Genomic DNA, 19,671 nt, shown 5'->3' on the forward strand with positions numbered 1-19,671 from the left:
TTGAATCACATAGACCAGGGGTCTCAAACTCATTTTTGCCGAGGGCCACATTGGCATATTGGCTGTCCTCTGAGGGCCAGATGTAACTTATAAATATAAGAAAATGTAACCAGATGTAATACAAAATGAATGTAATTACTCCTTAATGTTAAATAACTCTCAATATACTATTTATTCAATCAAATATTACAGTTGCATGGAAAAATGGTTGCTTGTTGCTCTATTAACATAAATCCTTTTAATTTATAAGTTATATTAACTTTGATCAAAACGTTTGATACTGAAATAAGGCTTAATAAATATAAAATCAAAAATTGTGAGCTGTGACAGATTTAGCATTTCCTCAGATTTAGCAGTTCCTCATCCAACCACTAGTCGGAGCTGCAGCTGCAGCACCACAAGCCCGCAGTCTTTGCTTAGTCAGAGCTGCAGCCCAGCCACGGGCTACAGGGCTCAGCTGAGCCAGTCTGGAGCGTTTTTAAAAATTTGTAAGTTCTTCTGTGTATGAAATAAAATAACCCCACTAACCGGATAATACAGCTCTCTACAGTTCATCTTTCAGCCCAAGCAGCTAACAGCAGCAGTTTAGAGCAGCCATCCCGGAGTCACTGCTCGGATTACATTATAAACAGGTCAGTTAGCGCGCTGCTAACCTCAGGATGTTTATAACTACGGAGTTTAGTGGACACACCACGGCAGCAAGGTTAGACTGTTGAAGGCTACTGAAGACTAAAGCAGGCAACGCAGCGTAAGCAAAAAAAAAAACAAAAACCACACACACACACCAAAATACAAGTTAAGATAAAATATGAAAACGAACATAATAAAGCATAAATAATTAAATTGAATTGCGGGCCAGATGTATGTTTATTTTGTTAACCCGTGAGGGGCCGTATGAAACCGCGTCGCGGGCCGCATGTGGCCCGCGGGCCGCTACTTTGAGACCCCTGACATAGACGCAGTGCCTGTTTTCGCCTGTATGTCTGTGTATGTGTGCATGCATGTGTTGGCTCTCTGTGTGTTGTGTGTTTTCCTGTTTGCTGCCAATCTAACAGATGCCATCTGTCCATCCCGCTCCTATTTCTCACGGTCCCGTGCCCAGAGTCAAGCGGCTCGAACTGATTAGCTCGGCTCCTCTGCCTCGTGCCATTTATGGAGATACTGGAGATACTGGATATCTAGACTGTGCTACAGCAAAAAAATGAAAAACAGCTTGCACTGAAACCTATTAGACATACATAGAGCTTGCTTAAAGATCTAAGACTACGTTCATACAGCAGGTAACATTTATGTGTCAGTGTGAACAGGAAAAACAGACTGAATCATTTTTAATTCAGTTTATTTTTGGCTGTTCACACTTTCTTTTTAATGTGAACCTTATCTGACAAGAGTCTAAACGAGGGGTCGGCAATAGGTGATACATCTTGCCCGTGAGGTTGTTGTAATGAATGATAATAAAAAAATATGTAATAATAAAAAGCCTCTCTGGCAAGCTTTTGTTTACATTCCTCCCCTGTCTCTCTCTCGCGCTCGGTGTGACGTTCTCATTTTTCGGCCCATTCTCAGGCTCCCTATCTCCTTTTAAGGGCGTTTTTTTCCCTGGCCGTGTCCCAATTCACTAGCCGGGGCAGCGATAGTGTATTGGACTACGACCCTGATGACACGGGTTCAATCCCGCATAAGGGGCGTTGTGTTCACCTGCTTTGAGAATTGTTCTGCAATTGGGTTTAACAACCCTCTGGGCTGGAGAGCTACTAGTCTGTAGCGCTCGATCCCATCATTACGCTTCATTTTTCAAAACAGATTTTGTTTTTTGTGGCCCGCCACGTAATGGCTTGGAAAATATCTGGCCCACAGCCAAACTTAATTGACGACCCCTGGTCTAAATGGTTTGCGCTGCGTAGCTGATAGGTGTGCGTAAAAGAGAATCGTTTCATGTGAAGTTTTGGTTTCATCCTTGCCAGAATCATATGAGCTATGAAGGATTTCAGCCATGGACAGGATTTTCATTTTTTCTACTCTTTGCAACAGTGCCATTGTGCGCTAATTAAGCCATTTTATTAGGAACACTGAGTGGTTGCAGCAAGAGCCTTCTAATATTATTGGAACAGATCTATCATTCCAAATATTACATCGTTCACCCCATTCTGTACAGTATTCCATAATACAACGTTACTAGCCGATGCTCCCAACATGCTTACAATGTTAGCGATAGAGGCAGAGAGTAACCAATGCAAAGGAATTGCTATTTTTACACCATTAACAATATCAAAGTAGGGGCAATGCTATACCCCTATAACTAGCATTATAAGCCTGTTGGGAGCATCGGCTAAAGTGATGTATTTCAGATTGCTTGAGGGAACGTAGGTGGGCTATTCGACAAAAGTTTGTACTTATTTGTACATAATTTATGCTCATCAGTGTCCAGTAGTACTGTATATGAACGCATGCCTCGACGTTAAAGCCTCGTACTGAGTCAGACTGGTTTTAATGATCTACACAATGAAGTGAATCTGACAGCATGCGAAACGCCTTTGTTTTGCTTCTTCTTTTCTATTTTTTTCTGCTGGTGTGTGAGTGTGTGTGTGTGTGTGCTCTGCAGTGGCATGTGAATGGCTCAGGAGTCGTGCGAGCGGACTGAATGACTGCGGCTCGATGCAGGGCCCGATTCCTATTGTGTGGTTGCTTGGACACCGTTGCATAGCAACATGCTCCAGCTCAGCATTAACAGCAATACAGAGGCAGCAGAATGAAATAAACAAGAGATCAAATGGAAGCGCGAGAAGGTGTGTGGGTAAAAAGTTGGAAACTAAAACTAAACAAACATTAATTTTCTCTTTAATCGCTTATTTTGCTTTATCGGTGTCATCAATCGGGCTACAATAAAAGTCCATAGTTTAAAGGAGCATCAGTCAATTTTGTTTACCATCTCATGCAGAACATAATAAAATAACAATTATTTTAGCAATGGAAAAACTGAATGTATAAACTCTTTGTTTTCGTGTTTATCTATATTTTAAACTCTCTTCAATGCCTCAATACTCCACTATGATCTTCCCATCTGTTAGACTAAAGCAATATGTAGTAAGCCAATCAGCTTCCTGTATCAATGTGGGCTAAAAAAAACTGCTGTACTCACAGGAAAGCTCACAAAACCTCACAAGAAGAAAAGTGGTAAAACTAGAGTTAATACTGGAAGTGCTTTTCCAAAATGGAGCAAATGAATACATGTGATGGGGATGGAGAAATCAACATTAAGCAATCTGTTCAGTTTCTTAATCAGTTTCTCCGATTTTGGAGGCTGAAATAACAGAAAATATGCAGAAGTTCATATTAATAAAGTTTTACGGGTTCAGAAATCAATATTTTGTGGAATAACCCTGGTTTTTCATGCGTCTTGGCATCATGTTCTTCTCCACCAGTCACACATCACATGCAATAATTAGCTCCATTTTGGAAAAGCACTTCCTTTTATTACTCCTACAGACTTCATACAGGTTATGGATATGTAGCTGCTAATTCACAAGCTAAAAATTAAGTGTGTTATTAAATTCGTTATTCTCATAACATGACAGGCGTTAATACATCAATTAGCCACTCCTATCTCGGTCCCACCCCACATGTAAAACAAATCACATCTGAACAGAGCTTTAGAGAACTAAAGCAAAGCTGTGAGTGAAACTTCATCACAGTAATACATTAACTGTAATACTAGCCAGCCAATATGAACCTCTAACACAGGTAGTGACTGATCAACTAATGGGTGCTTATTGAATGGAAGCAGGAGAGAGCAACACAAATAGAAGTTTCAGTATCTGTGTATCGCACGAATAAACAGTGTGAAAGACCACAGCAGCAGTAAAACCGTAGTGTATGTGTGTGTGGAGCCTGATAACAGTAACCTGTTCACTTTAACACAAGCAAGTGAATACAGCAGGCAATATCGAGGCCAGCTAAACTTATTTACATTGTTGGTGTTCAAATTCTTGGTGTTTATACATTTATCATTTCAATACCAAGATGGTAAATGTTGTGTGTGTTCATTGCTGGAAGTTAAAGACTTATCTAATGCTTTATAACATATCATTATTACCACTCAAATATCTTACATCTTCATAATACTTAAAAAAAAAAAGGTTTTTAGAAGTTCAGAAATCAATATTTAGTGGAATAACCCTGATTTTAATCACAGTTTTCGTGTATCTTGGCATCATGTTCTCCTCCACCAGTCTTACACACTGCTTTTGGATAACTTTATGCCTTTACTTTCAGTGCCAGTCAATGTAAAAAGTAATTCTGGAACATTTCTTTTGGCCCATTTATCACAAAACTTGAACGACAGAATGACTGACAGATGCACAAATTGTCAAAAAGTGAACAAGGGCAGTTTTTTTCATGCTTTATATTATATCGTCTTAATTTTACACTGCCCTGTTTCTATCTTATTCTTAGTCCATGTGCCTTCCTCCCTTTCCACACACACACACACACACACACACACACACACATGCGCAGCGGCTGCTCCTTTATGACTCATTGCTATCTCTACTTTCTCTCCGCTGATAGTGACATCCTTATTCATTGAGTGAGCTCACTGACTGCAGCACCTGTCACACAGTCCTTTCATCATAACTCTAAAACTATACAATTATCTGCACATCACACTGTCAGGATCCCGCTTCCAACTCTGAGCACTACAACCGTATTAATCTAATGAGGAAATAAAGCACTAATAGATGCTTTAACTTACGAATAAACACAAAATAAGGTTTATATGGGTCAGTTTATCAGAATACTCTGACTTTTGTCTTTTCATAACGTCCATCATATTGAATATCATATTTATAAGGCTTCATATACAGCTCCAGAAAAATAAGAGGCCAGTTAAAAATGATGAGTTTCTTTGATTTTACCAAATTGAAAACCTATAATCAAGAGGAAGATGGATGATCACAAGACATCAAACCACCAAGCTGAACTGCTTGAATTCCTGCACCAGGAGTAAAGGCATAAAGTTATCCAAAAGCAGTGTGTAAGACTGGTGGAGGAGAACATGATGCCAAGATGCATAAAAACTGTGATTAAAACCAGGGTTATTCCACTAAATATAGATTTCTGAACTTCTAAACACTTTATGAATATGAACTTGTTTTCTTTGCATTATTTGAGGTCTGAAAGCTCTGCATCTATTTTTTTATTTCAGCTGTTTCAAATTTTCTGCAAATAAATGCTCTAAATGACAATATTTTTATTTGGAATTTGGGAGAAATGTTGTCTGTAGTTTATAGAATAAAACAACAATGTTCATTTTACTCAAACATAAACCTATAAATAGCAAAATCAGAGAAACTGATTCAGAAAATGAAGTGCTCTCTTAATCTTTTCCAGAGCTGTATAAGACTAGAAAGGAATCATATTTTCCCAGCTTAAACACTTATATATTTGTACTTTTTATTTCTTGTCACCCACGCAAAAGTGTAGACAATGACAGGTGTACCATTTTAGGGAAAACTGGTAAAGAGTGGTCCAGAAGATTAAGGCGCTGTCACTATAATCGGGAGATTGCTGGTTCGAATACAGGTCATGCAGCTTGCCATCAGCTGCCGGAGCCCTGAGAGAGGACAATTGGTGCTCTTTTCCTTTATCACTCCTAGGGTGATGTTGATCAGCACGAGGCTGCGTCTGTGAGCTGATATATCAGAATCGACCACACTGTGATGCTACTCTGTAAAGCTGCATCAGCAGCAGTTCAAAAAGTGGCGGAGTCTGACTTCACATGTATCGGAGGAGGCATGTGTTGGTCTTTTCTAACATCACTAGTGATATGGTGAAAGTCCTAACGAGTGGGTTGGGGAGAAAATGGGATTATAATTAGAAAAATAAAAAACACCCCCACATCAAAGACTGTATAAAATGGAAAAAGGTACTTTACAATTGAATTTTAAATTTCTCTATACATGTAATAATAATAATATTGAATAATAATAATAATGTAATAATATTGAATTCAGAGTAAATATTGTATTAAATGTATTGTTACACATGAACTGTGGTTTGTATGAAATCTAAACAAGGCACGCTGTATTAATATTGACTCATATGGGTTCATATCTCTTATAAGGGATATGAAACTAGGGCTTTGTGCATTGAATTGCTTTGCTGCCTTATGTTTGGGTTTCTGTGTGTGTGTGTGTGTGTGTGTGTGTGCGTGTGTACACAGTCAGGGAGGTGGCGTTTATGAGCACAGGTGTACCATTGTGTGTGTGTGTGTGTTTGTGTGTGTGTGTGTGTGTGTGTGTGTGTGTGTGTGTGTGTGTGTAGTAGTAGTAGTAGGTGTGTTTGTACACATTTATATGCAGTATAATTGGCTCTCCAGTCCAGGCGTGGGGAAATCCCCTCTAGACAGAGAAATGACAGAGAGAGGACCACTCTCAATTACACACTAATGAAACAATTCTCACTCAGGATCTAGCAACACTACGTCTCTCTCTCTCTCTCTCCAGACAGTTGTTGAGTACTGCCAATGAAGGCACTTATCTGCTCTTAGTCTGACTGTAAGCCACTTATTCGTGTAAGAACGCGACTTCGCCACTTCGTCCTTCCTGCTAATCAGACAGCCTTTCTTTACCCTCAGGGGGACGTCTGTGAAACATATTTCACACTTCTACTCAGTGATAAAACTCTTGCATCCAGACTGCAACTGAAAAAACAGGAGGACCCGTGAGTTTTTAGGCTTTCTCGGACATGTGACATCGTGTTCAGTAGCTCCTCCATTTCCACTTGCTGTTGTGTTTTTAGATGGATCTTCGTGGAAACGCGCATCCAAAGTGTAAATACGGTGCGTGGCAGTGGACAAAAAGCTATTTTATTAAACGTGAGGTGACTAAACTCGGAGATGTGGATCTGGACGAGACTAAAATTAGGACTAAATCCCTATCCGGATGGGTTTAGATTCTCAGGGGGTTCTGGGGTAATTTTCTCTTGTATGGGGGTCCTCTGTGATTTTATTCCTGTCCGGAACAACCATGTACGTGTTTTTCTCAGGCGTCCTCTGAGAAAATTACAGGCTGAATTATCTACTGTTTTTAATTCTAGAAGTGGAGTTAACCACAATTTATTTACAAGTGCATTATTATGCGATTTTGTCTCAAGAAAAACACTGTTCTTTTTTTTTTTATTCTATTAAGTCCTGCTTCAAACATGATCTTACAATAATCTCAAACCTGACTTTAGAATAAAGTATAAAGACAATGAAAAACACTTTTTTTCCAAATATAGGTGCCTTAAATGCTTCTTTTAGTGATGCCATAGACAAACTTATACTTATAAATTAAGCTACTGTATGAGGATGCAGTGCCTTTTTGTCACATAGCTCCAGGGGCCTGGGGTTGTGGGTTCAATTCCCACTCTGGGTACTCCAGTTCGTCCCTCCTGGTAGCTGTATTGTTGGCTGAGCTAATTTTCCCCTTAGGTGTGAGTGTGTATGGTTGTGTGTGGTACCAAGTAATGGATGTGCGCCCTTTCCAGGGGGTATTCCTGCCTCGCACTAATGATTCCTGATAGGCTCAAGGCCCATTAGTTGTGTTCCTAAGTCTAGACTGCAAATGAGATTGGGCAATTGTCACAAATATGGAACATGGAGTAGTCTAATAAGCTTTGTGGTGAGTTTTTGCTGTTGCCACCACCACTACCATGCCACTGTTGGCACTATCAATATGCTGCTTATTCATAAGAGGCGTGAACCTGTACAACATTTGTTGTAAAAAGCACTAAAAAAAACAGCTTATTTTAATTGACATCGCCAGAATTAAAACTATGTTTTAAAATACTCTCAGAAGCACAGTTTGGCAGATTTTGGCCTACTTTTCACGTTTCTATTTAGAAACAACCTTTCCTGAAGTAGCCGTCCAAAAAAGCCTAGGTTTTAGGATGCAGCTACAGCTGTGAAGAACCTCCTCAAAGAACCATTTGAAGCCAATTTATGTTTAAGAGTATACAATAACCCAAGGAAGAAGGACCAGTATATAAAGGCCAGATCAACCAATCAATCAATCGATCAATTAATAATCAATACTGTAATGGAGAGACCTCTAACTCTACATTGGCTATACAACATCCTGTCAGTTGATACAGGATACAGATCCATGCTGCAAGCCATGCTGATTGCTGTGTGAGTAGCAAAGCTACACAATTTGATCTGATCAACCTAGCATTGGGTTCAAGTAGGCCTGTCACAATAATTGCAATATCGATTTATCGTACAATAAATAAACATGACCTCAATAATAATAATTTTTGATCATCGTGATATCGTCTATTGTGTTTATTGGTATGTTTGCTCACAAGTATAACAGAGAACAGTATTTTAGCCAGCCATGCTTCAATTACTGTGACTTCATTCTAACAGTGTGGACTAAAGTAGGTGAAGAATTAAGTATATAATTGCCAAACTAGTTATAATAAATGATTCATTCAATTTTTTGCAATTTTTGTTTTTTTTTGTATGCTATTATTATTATTATGTCTGGGGCATTTAATAGTTTTTAAAATTACAAAAATATTGTGGATCGCAATCATTTCTGTGGCAACATATAGTCCACAAAAAAATCTTATCATGACAGGCCTAGGTTCAAGCTAGAGCTGAACGATAGAGCTGAATTAAACTGTGCTAAACTTTCTTTTTTTTTTTTTTTTTAGCAATGCAGTTCACCCTCAAAAGAGCCAATCATCTGGCACTTCTTTTTCTCGTGTCGCCACAGGGTATACGTAGGTATGGGTATAGGAGTGTGTATGGGTTGTGTCTGTATGTATATGTGCGAGTGTGCATATACATGGACAATAATGGAAGAATGCTGAATGGTTGTTTTTTTTATTGGTAATGCCTCTGGCTGCAGCTGCGCAGTTGATTAGGTTGAGTAAGTTGAGTAAGTGAGAAATGTTGCTTGCATTCAGGCCACGAGAGTGACAGCAGGCGTCAAAGCTGAGAGGACAGTGAAGACAGTCGGTGAGGCGGAAGGGGAGGAGGAACTAGAGGGGTCAGTCTCATTCTTAGGCTACAATAAGTCTCTTTTTCTTTATTTTTTTTTATTCATTTTTTCAATTCATTCAGAAGGACATGCCCCTGAAGGGTTTCCTACCTGCTCGGTTCATTTCTAAAACCTCGTCCTGGGCGGCCAGCGGGCACGTGTCGCTCTGCGTGCTGTGGTGGGGTGAGTTCATGCCTGACTTACAGAAATTGGGGGAGCCCAGCTGCGGGGCACGCGGGATGTGCTTGTTCTTTTTCTTTGGTAGCTTCTGCTTCGCCATGGCCAGCGAGTAGTACATCCCAAAGTTATTGACGATGACCGGCACGGGCATGGCGATGGTCAACACGCCGGCCAAAGCGCACAGCGCCCCCACCAGCATGCCCGACCACGTCTGCGGGTACATGTCTCCGTAGCCCAGCGTCGTCATGGTGACCACGGCCCACCAGAAGCCGATGGGGATGTTCTTGAAGTGCGTGTGCTCGCTGGCCCTCGGGTCGTTGGGCTTGGCGCCGATTCGCTCGGCGTAGTAGATCATGGTGGCGAAGATGAGCACTCCGAGGGCCAGGAAGATGATGAGGAGAAGGAACTCGTTGGTGCTGGCCCTCAGGGTGTGTCCGAGGACCCGCAAGCCCACGAAGTGGCGCGTCAACTTGAAGATCCGGAGGATCCGCACGAAGCGGACCACCCGCAGGAACCCCAGCACGTCTTTAGCCTCTTTGGAGGACAGGCCGCTCAGGCCCACCTCCAGGTAGAAAGGCAGGATGGCCACAAAGTCGATGATGTTGAGCGTGTTCTTGATGAACTTTTTTTTGTCCGGACAGAAGGTTACTCTCATGAGGAACTCGAACGTGAACCACACCACGCAGACGCCCTCGATGTAGGTCAGGAACACCTCGGTCTCCGTCTCCTGGTAGATCCGCGTGCTGTTGTCCACGGGGTCGATGTCCGTGCGGTTGATGATAGGGTTGAAGGCCTCGTGTGTCTCCAGGCAGAACGTGGTTATAGACACCAGGATGAAGAACAGAGAGGCGAATGCCACCCACTGGAGGTTAGGACAGAGAGAAAGAGAAAGAAAGAAAAAGAAAGAAAGAAAGAAAGAAAGAGAGAGAGACATAAAGAGAGACAGTGAGAAGTGAAGGGGGAGGAGAGAAGAGAACAGAAGAGAACACGTTAAGACAAAAGCTTCCAGAGCTTGTTCTCACCCACCGCTATAATTACTGCTATTAATTTGACTCATAGTTATTATTTTTTTCTTAGACACAGACAAAAGACATAGACATAGATAAAAAAAGGCACCCACTGAGGCCAATTGGCATCTGTTTAGAAATAGAAAAAAAAAAATCTACAGTCACTATCGAGGTGAAGATCCAGTCTGGGTTTGGCCATGATATCGATATCACAGTTCACTGCAGTCCAATGCATACTAATACTTTCAGCTTTTTACAATAATTTTACAATAATAACACCAAAAATTAAATGTAGGTCAGTACTTTTAATGTGATAATAGCTCCAATTGAGCAGATTTGAGCTAGACTGTATGGACAAAAGTTTTAGGAAACCTGCTTATACATTTTATTTCTTAAAAACCAAAAGCATTAAGAAGAGTTTATCCATCTTTTGTTGACATAACTTTTAGTCAAATGTTGAAAAGCCTGTTTACACGCCAATATCTTTGGTACATCTATTCAAGCATATATAAAAAGGTTTCATGTTTGATAAGAAACGTTTAAAAAAAAGTTCTAATTGTAAGTGTAATAAAAACATATTTTACAAAACTGAAGTAAATCTACAAACTGGCAAAATATAATGAATACAGTTGGAGCTTTCCTGAACTGTATTAAATTTTAAAATCAATATTTTCCTGAAAATACATGAAAGTATTTTGTTTAGTTATGGATGTCTAATTTTTATGCAGAATTTGGGTTGATTCCTGTTACTGATTTTTTATTATTAAGTGGAGTAGAGAATGAACAGGCAGCTTCTCCAAGTGTCTTGTAGGAGTCTAAAAAATCCACTAAAGTATTCAGAATCTAGATTACTTATACAGTACAGGCCAAAAGTTTGGACACACCTTCTCTTTTTCAATGCGTTTTCTTTATTTTCAAGACTATTTACATTGTAGATTCTCACTGAAGGCATTAAAACTATGAATGAACACATGTGGAGTTTTATGTACTTAACAAAAATGAGCTGAACCTCCACAGTCACCGGACCTGAACCCAATCCAGATGGTTTGGGGTGAGCTGGAGCACAGTGTGAAGAAGGCAAAGGAGCAACAAGTGCTAATAAACACCTCTGGGAACTCCTTCCTTCAAGACTGTTGGAAAACAGTCACCATTTCAGGTGAGCACCTCTTGAAGCTCATTGAGAGAATGATGCCAAGAGTATGCAAATCAGTAGTCAGAGCAAAGGGTGGCTATTTTCAAGAAACTAGAATATAAAAATGTATTTTTAGTTATTTCACCTTTTTTTTTGTTAAGTACATAAAACTCCACATGTGTTCATTCATAGTTTTGATGCTTCAGTGAGAATCTACAATGTAAATAGTCATGAAAATAAAGAAAACACATTGAAAAAGAGAAGGCTTGTACTGTATGGAACACACATATGGGCTAAGGCCAGTTAAGGGGTTAACCATTCTGTTTATAAATGCATATATATTTTGTTCAGTTACAATAAACCTAAAGGGTTACTTTGTTCTAATCCCGCCAATAATAATAATATAATAATTATATAATAATAACATGCCACCTCTTCTACTTTCCTCCATTAAGTGTAATTGGGTTCTTTTAGCAGCTGGTAAATAAAGAGGCCATGTTTTCTCCTGAGACTGCATGCTCTCTGCTCCTCTGCTCACCTGAGGATTTAGAATGGAACTATAATAAAGATTAGTCTGGCAGTAACTGCCAGCCAGAGATGGATAAAAGGTGTTGTGTAACTCCACTTAACACCATCACAGTATTGAGCCGTGTGTATCAGGAGCAGGATGCTGCACAGGACTGGAGAAAGCAGTGGTGCACTATAATACGATCAAGGTAATTCATATATATATATATATATATATTTTATCCGGTCTACTGGATACAATATTTAAATACTAAAGACTAAATACTGCAAGTTCAAAGAATTTATCACATAGTTTCATGAAATATACATTATTAACCAATGCGATGTACACTTTCCGTAAAATGTTCATTTAGATTTTACCCATAGGAATGAATACCAAACCAGCTAAGCCCTACCTAGCAATCACTTAGCAACACCATAGCAACCAACATGGACAGCATAGCAAACACATAGCAAGACCTTTGCCACCACTTAGCAACACCATAGCAACTACTACGTATACTATATAGACAACTTTGCAACCACCTTGTCACCCCTTAACAAGCACCTAAGAACCACCTAGCAACAGCATATCAACAACCAAAGACACTTAAGCAACACCTTAGCAACCATCTGGCAACACAATAGCAACCACCACAAATATTAAAGCAACAACTCTGCAACCACTGCAGACACCTGAGCACCTTAGCAACAGCACAGCAACAACCACAGACATCTAAGCAACACCTCAGCAACCCCTTAGCAACACCAGAGCAACCAATACTGGCACCTAAGCAAAACCATAGCAACACCATAGCAACCACCATGGATACCATAATAACAACTTTGCAACCACCTTGTCACCCCTAAGCAAGCACCTAACAACCACTTAGCAACAGCATAGCAACAACCATAGACACCCAAGCAACCCCCTAGCAACCATCTAGTAATACAATAGCAACCACTAAGCAACACGATAGCAACCACATTAGGAACACCTTAGAAACCACCTACCAACACAATAGCAACCACCACAGACACCTTAACAACACCTCAGCAAGAGCTTAGCTACCATCTAGCAACACCTCAGCAACCAACATGGCCACCATAGCAACCACCCAGCAAAACCTAAACCACCATGGATAATATAATAACAACTTTGCAACCACCTTGTCACCCCTTAGCAAGCACCTAACAACCACTTAGCAACAGCATAGCAACAACCACAGACACCTAAGCAACCCCCTAGCAACACAATAGCAATCACCACAAATATTAAAGCAACAACCCTGCAACCACTGCAGACACATGAGCACCTTAGCAACAGCACAGCAACAACCACGGACACCTAAGCAACACCTCAGCAACCACTTAGCAACACCATAGCAACCACTTAGCAACACCATAGCAACCACTAGTGGCACCTAAGCAACAAATTAGCAACCACCATGGATACAATAATAACAACTTTGCAACCACCTTGTCACCCCTTAGCAAGCACCTAACAACCATTTAGCAACAGCATAGCAACAACCACGGACGCCTAAGCAACCCCCTAGCAACCATCTAGCAACACAATAGCAATCACCACAAATATTAAAGCAACAACTCTGCAACCAATACAGACACCTGAGCACCTTAGCAACAGCACAGCAAAAACCACGGACACCTAAGCAACACCTCAGCAACCACTTAGCCATACCTTAGCCACCACTTAGCAACACCATAGCAACCACCACTGTCACCTAAGCAACACATTAGCAACACCATAGCAACCACCATGGATACTATATCAACAACTTTGCAACCACCTTGTCACCCCTTAGCAAGCACCTAACAACACCTTAGCAACAGCATAGCAACAACCACGGACACCTAAGCAACCATTTAGCAACACAATAGCAACCACCAAAAATATTAAAGCAACAACTCTGCAACCACTGCAGACACATGAGCACCTTAGCAACAGCACAGCAACAACCACGGATACCAAAGCAACCACATACAACACAATAGCACCACCCTAGACACCTACTTTAACAACACCTCAGCAAGGGCTTAGCTACCATCTAGCAAAACTTAAGCCACCAACATGGTCACCATAGCAACCACCCAGCAAAACCTCAGCCACCACTTAGCAACACCATAGCAACTGCCATGGATACTATAACAACAACGTTGCAACCACCTTGTCACCCCTTAGCAAGCACCTAACAACCACTTAGCAACAGCATAGCAACCACTGTGCAAATCCAGTCTGATCACTTGGAAATTACAGTGCAGGCAGTTATCTCATCAGATCTGATTATTAGACCTTTTACTGAAGTAGCTGTTTAACATAGGTATCTGTATTTTACTGCAATACTGTATATGTATGTATTACATGTATACACTTCATGCTAAAAGAGTGATGTAACAGCAGTACAGTAGTGTTGTAGACCCGAGGTGTGGTCAAGAACTACTCAAGGGTAGCGTAGGTGTGAAAAGTTTATCTGAGGACGTTAAAAAGCAAAGCAGGTTCAGCACTAAAGTTACCACAGCGCTGCAGCTTACCCACACTGTACTTTACACATCAGCTGGCTGTATTAGACAGCCTGATTTACTGCGTTTTCCCCGAGCTCCTGATCTGGTCAGGGAAGGACACGTCACACCAGTGATCTATTAATGTTATTTTTGTTGCAGGCAACAGCTGCTTCTGCCCATATATACTGTACTGTTACTTACACTTCTAGCAATACACTGTATCTGCTAAAGATAGTAGATATTTAATGTACATTGTAAATGAATAGTGAAGTCTTCCAGACTGTGAAGGAGTTAGGTGCTCTTATATCTGGGTTTTGTTAACTTGCAGTTTCTGAGGCTGGTAAATCTGATGAACTTATCCTGTGCAACAGAGGAAACTCTTGGTCTTGCTTTTCTGGGGTGGTCCTGATTAGAGCCAGTTTCATCATTGTAACATTTTTGGTGGTCTTTCTTGCGACTGCACTTGAGCACACTTTCAAAGTCCTTGATTTTTTTTTTTTTCAGATTGACTGACCTTCATTTTGTCTTAAAGTCTTTTTTCTTAACTTAGTTGAGTAGTTCTTGCTTCTCATAATACGGATTAGAAAAGGGCTGCAGCTATCGATTATTTTAGTAATCGAGTACTCTACTGAAAAATCGATTCGATTAATCGAGTAATCGGATAAAACATATTTGTTTGCTTAAAGAGTCCAGCCTAAAATTCTTCATTATTATTCCCCTTTTTATCGTAAGTTGTCGCTCTTTACCCCTCGCCACTTCAAAATACTCTCTTCTCAACTAAAACCTCCGCTGCCTGCTCCTTCTTCCTGTGTACGGGTGATATAATGTTAAGCGTGTTGCGCGAATTACCAGGCGCTGAGTTTATTTATTAAATAAACGATTACTCGAGGCACAGAAAATTAATCGATCAATTTCTTTAATCGATTAACTCGAGTAATCGTTTCACCCCTAGATTAGAACTTTACTTAGTTTCATCATAATTTTTTTTAATAGTCTTTGCAACTTTACTTGAGAATACTTTTTAAAGTTCTTTCAGTTTTTGGATTGACAATTTTTAGATTTTTCGGATTGACTACTTTGAGTTGAGCTTTTTTTTTCCATAATATGCATAATATGCATTAGAACATTATATAAATAGAGCTATTCACTGTATACCGATTCACAACTCTACCTCTTCACTACTTTACAACTGATGCTCTCAAACTAACATTAAGAGGCAAGAAATTTAAGTAATTAATTCTTGGCAAGTTCAGCACAGCTGTTAACTGAAAGCCTGAATTCTAGATGACTCTACTCCATAAAACTGACTGAGAAAATCCAGCCAAGATGTGCAAAACTGTCTCTATCTAAGCAAGACTAAAAAAATATAAAACATACTTTGTTTTGTTTAACACTTTTTATTTACTAATGTGTTTTTAACTAATATGTTTTCGTCATAATCTTCATAAATATACGATACAGAAATACATTCATTACACAGAGGTCATCATTTTGGGATGGTGATGGAGTGCATGCTTATACAGAGTTGACAGATAAACAGGCATCTAAATGCATAAACATTTAAGCACACTGTTTGATGACAGGCGATGGCTCTAAATATGGATCTCAGAGTCAGAGATGGCCGTTGGCAGCCAGTAATGGGAGCTGAATGCTTTGCAAGCTGCAGGCCATTCTACAATGTTCAGTAATGAGCCTGATGAAATAGCAGTATAAATGTACCATCTGTACCATCAGCCTTCAGCAGCAGAGAGAAGAGCTCACTATCTCACAATCTCTCTCTCTCTTTGTACTTCTCCTCCTTATCTCTGTCCTTTTTCACTCTCTCTCTATCTCTCTCTCTCTCTGTTTCTTCCTCATCAAGTATCACTGCAATAGAACACTGTCTCCAAATGACTGAAATAATAACCTCTTAGGATAAGTGAGTGTTTGTCTGAAAAGACAATTCTGAAATATGAAGTAATCAAATGGAACGGCCCATTTTGTTCATTTTTAAAGGCCATTTAAAATGAACCACTTCAGTTTTTGAATCAGTTCTTCTGATTTTGCTATTTACTGTATAGGTAAGTAAGTAAGTAGGTAAGTTTGAGTAAAATGAACATTTTTGTTTTGTTCTATAACCTTCAAACAACGTTTCTCCCAAATTCCAAATAGAAATATTGTCATTTAGAGCATTTATTTGCAGAAAATGAGAAATGGCTGAAATAACAAAAAATATACAGAGCTTTCAGACCTCAAATAATGCACAAAAAAAGAAAAAACAAGTTAATATTCATATTCAAGTTGTAAGAGTTCAGAAATCAATATTTGGTGGAATAACTCTGGTTTTTAATCACATTTTTTTCATGCATCTTGGCATGTTCTCCTCCACCAGTCTTACACACTGCTTTTGGATAACTTTATGCCTTTACTACTGGTGCAAAAATTCAAGCAGTTCAGTTTGGTTTGATGGCTTGTGATCATCCATTATATTCCAGAGGTTTTCAATTTGGTCAAATTAAAGAATGCATCATTTTTTAAGTGGTCTCTTATTTTTTCACAAAGCTATACATGTATATTTTTTCTTTTTTCTTTTAATTACTCCATCAAAAAAGATTTCAGACCTCAAATAATTCAGGATTTTTATGCATCTTGGCATGTTCTCCTCCACCAGTCTTACACACTGCGTTTGGATAACTTTATGCCTTTACTCCTGATGCAAAAATTCAAGCAGTTCAGTTTGGTTTGATGGCTCGTGATCCTCCGTCTTCCTCTTAATTATATTCCAGAGGTTTTAAATATGGTTAAATCAAAGAAACTTGTAATGAGACAGCTACCCTGAAGGGAAGATCCAGATAGCTGTCTCAGACTTCTATTTAACCTGGTGGAATATAGCACCAGGATGAACTCAAAAGCAAATAAATGAGAGATGCAGTGAGCTGGGATTGAACCCAGACCGTTGGTGTGAAGGGCTAATGAGTAGACCACAACACTATGGAGGATTATGAGTGCTTGGTGACTGTAAGGGTTATAACACTGCGGGCAAGGTTTAGAACACTGATTAATTACACAAACTAAAGTGTGAGAGAAGAACGAACTGCTTTACTGTGGAGAAATGTAAGAAATGAAAACACAAAGCCGCAGAAAAAGGTTTAAAAAAAAATAAATTATAAAACGCTGAGAGCGGGGCTCGAACCCTCACGAGAATGGGCTCTGAAGCGCAGTGAACACAGCCAACACGCTGCGCCACCGGGGATGAGCCGGTGACGTCAGCGCCGGACACAACTTAATGACTCACAGCAAGCGGGAGAGTGAGCTAAGTGAATGAAGAGAGAAAAAAAATAAACCAAGCAGAAATAATGATTTTAAAACGGTAAAAAACAATAAGGGATAGAAAGAAAAAGTAAGCGAACTTAGAAGTGAAGGGGAATCCCCTCTGGTCGCTATAAACGATAGAAAGTTTTTTTTTTTTTTTTTTTTTTTTTTTTGACGAAAGTACAAAGAGAGAGAGAGAAGGGGAAAGACAGCCTCGTGGTGACACGACCAGCGAGGTGAAGGGATTAGAGCGACGCAGGTAGCTCTAGAAGAAATAAAGAGAACCTCTCTGAACTGAGCCCAGTATACACCGTTCTCATAGAGGTTAAAGATAGAGAGCCACTTGGCAACTCAGAAAAGATCGCTAGAAAAAACGGCGTGGTCTTGCTTTCTGAAGGGAATACTCAAGACTCTGCGCCGAGGAACCGGAAGGAAGCCCTTATAAGGTAGTGACACCAGCTGTTGTTAATCGCGCTGATTACCACCTGGCTTAGAGCGTGGCCTCCCTCTAGTGGTGGGAAGACCACGGCGCGGGCGGCCTCTTACAGGACCCCCTCCCCGAGGGGCGGCTCCAGAAGTCCCAAGCCCAGCCGCCCGATCACGCCGAAAAGCCCGGATGAGATCCGGATCAAGAATCCGAGCAGCTGGAACCCAAGAGCGCTCTTCAGGACCATAACCCTCCCAATCCACCAGATACTGGACTCTGCCCCTCACCATACGGGAATCCAGTATTTTATTTACTGTATAGGCCGGAGAGCCAGCCACCATGCGAGGGGGCGGCGGGTCCATCGGCCTAGCCCCAGTTGAACATAGGTAGGGCTTGAGACGCGAAATGTGGAAAGTGGGATTGATCCTAAGGGACGGCGGCAGCTGCAGCCTGTATGACACAGGGTTGACTCGGCGGATGACCTTGAAGGGCCCGATGTAACGGGGGGCCAATTTTTTGTTGACCACTTTGAGCGGAAGGTCCTTAGCCGCTAACCACACACGCTGACCTGGACGTAGAGATGGCCCCAGCATACGCCTCCGATCTGCAGTGGCCTTGCGTGATGCAGTTTGTGCTAGCAAAGTGGCCCGTGCACGTTGCCACGCCTTCTTGCAACGCCTCACCATACTGAGTGCAGAGGGAACGGCTGTGTCTGCTTCCTGGTCTGAAAACAAGGGAGGCGGATAACCAAACTGACACTCAAAAGGGGACATTCCCAGAGAGGAGTGCCACAGGGTGTTGTGAGCGTATTCGGCCCACAACAAGTGATCCGCCCAGGTGGTAGGGCAAGTGGATGCCAGACACCGGAGAGACTGCTCAAGGTCTTGGTTCACCCTCTCGGTCTGCCCATTAGACTGAGGATGATACCCTGAGGACAGACTGACAGAAGCCCCCAGAGAAGTACAAAAGGCTTTCCAGAACCGACTCGAAAACTGGGGGCCTCTATCTGATACCAGGTCTACAGGGATCCCGTGGTACCGCACTACTTGGTGGAGAATGAGTTGAGCAGTCTCCTGAGATGATGGGAGTTTTGACAGGGCGACAAACCGAGCTGCCTTTGAAAACCTGTCCACAATAACCAAAATGACCGTGTTGCCTCTGGATTTGGGTAATCCGGTGATGAAATCCAAGGACAGATGTGACCATGGGCGATGTGGAACAGGTAAAGGGTGTAGCAGTCCAGGGGGTCTAGTCCTGGGCTCCTTGTTTCGTGCACATACATCACAGGAAGCCACAAACTGCCGAACCTCTCTTGCCATCTTAGGCCACCAGAATCGTCTGCTCAGGAATTCTAGTGTGCGTTTAACCCCTGGATGGCCTGAAACAGGATTGGTGTGTCCCCAGTCCATAACCTGAGTCCGAGCAGATGTGGGGACATACAGCCTGTTGGTGGGGCCTCCGCCTGGGTCTGGCTCAGTTTGTAAGGCTGCCCGGACTACTCCCTCAATCTCCCACTGCAGGGGGGCCAGTATGCGTTTGGGGAGAAGGATAGGAGAGAACTGTGGTACAGAGGGTGCC

At 41.1% G+C, this 19,671-nt stretch overlaps 1 protein-coding gene across 4 annotated transcripts in view; it reads right to left on the reverse strand.

The window, feature by feature from the left end:
* kcnc1a (potassium voltage-gated channel, Shaw-related subfamily, member 1a) overlaps positions 1–19,671 on the reverse strand; it is an 81,962-nt gene that overhangs the window by 24,848 nt on the left and 37,443 nt on the right. For all 4 annotated transcript variants that reach the window (XM_022667114.2, XM_022667112.2, XM_022667116.2 and 1 more), the window contains exon 2: positions 9,138–10,068. In XM_022667114.2, coding sequence (XP_022522835.1) covers positions 9,138–10,068 — 931 coding nt within the window. The remainder of the gene's footprint in view (positions 1–9,137; positions 10,069–19,671) is intronic.

This window comes from Astyanax mexicanus, chromosome 23 (genome assembly GCF_023375975.1).
Source record: "Astyanax mexicanus isolate ESR-SI-001 chromosome 23, AstMex3_surface, whole genome shotgun sequence".
NCBI classification, from domain to species: domain Eukaryota; kingdom Metazoa; phylum Chordata; class Actinopteri; order Characiformes; family Acestrorhamphidae; genus Astyanax; species Astyanax mexicanus.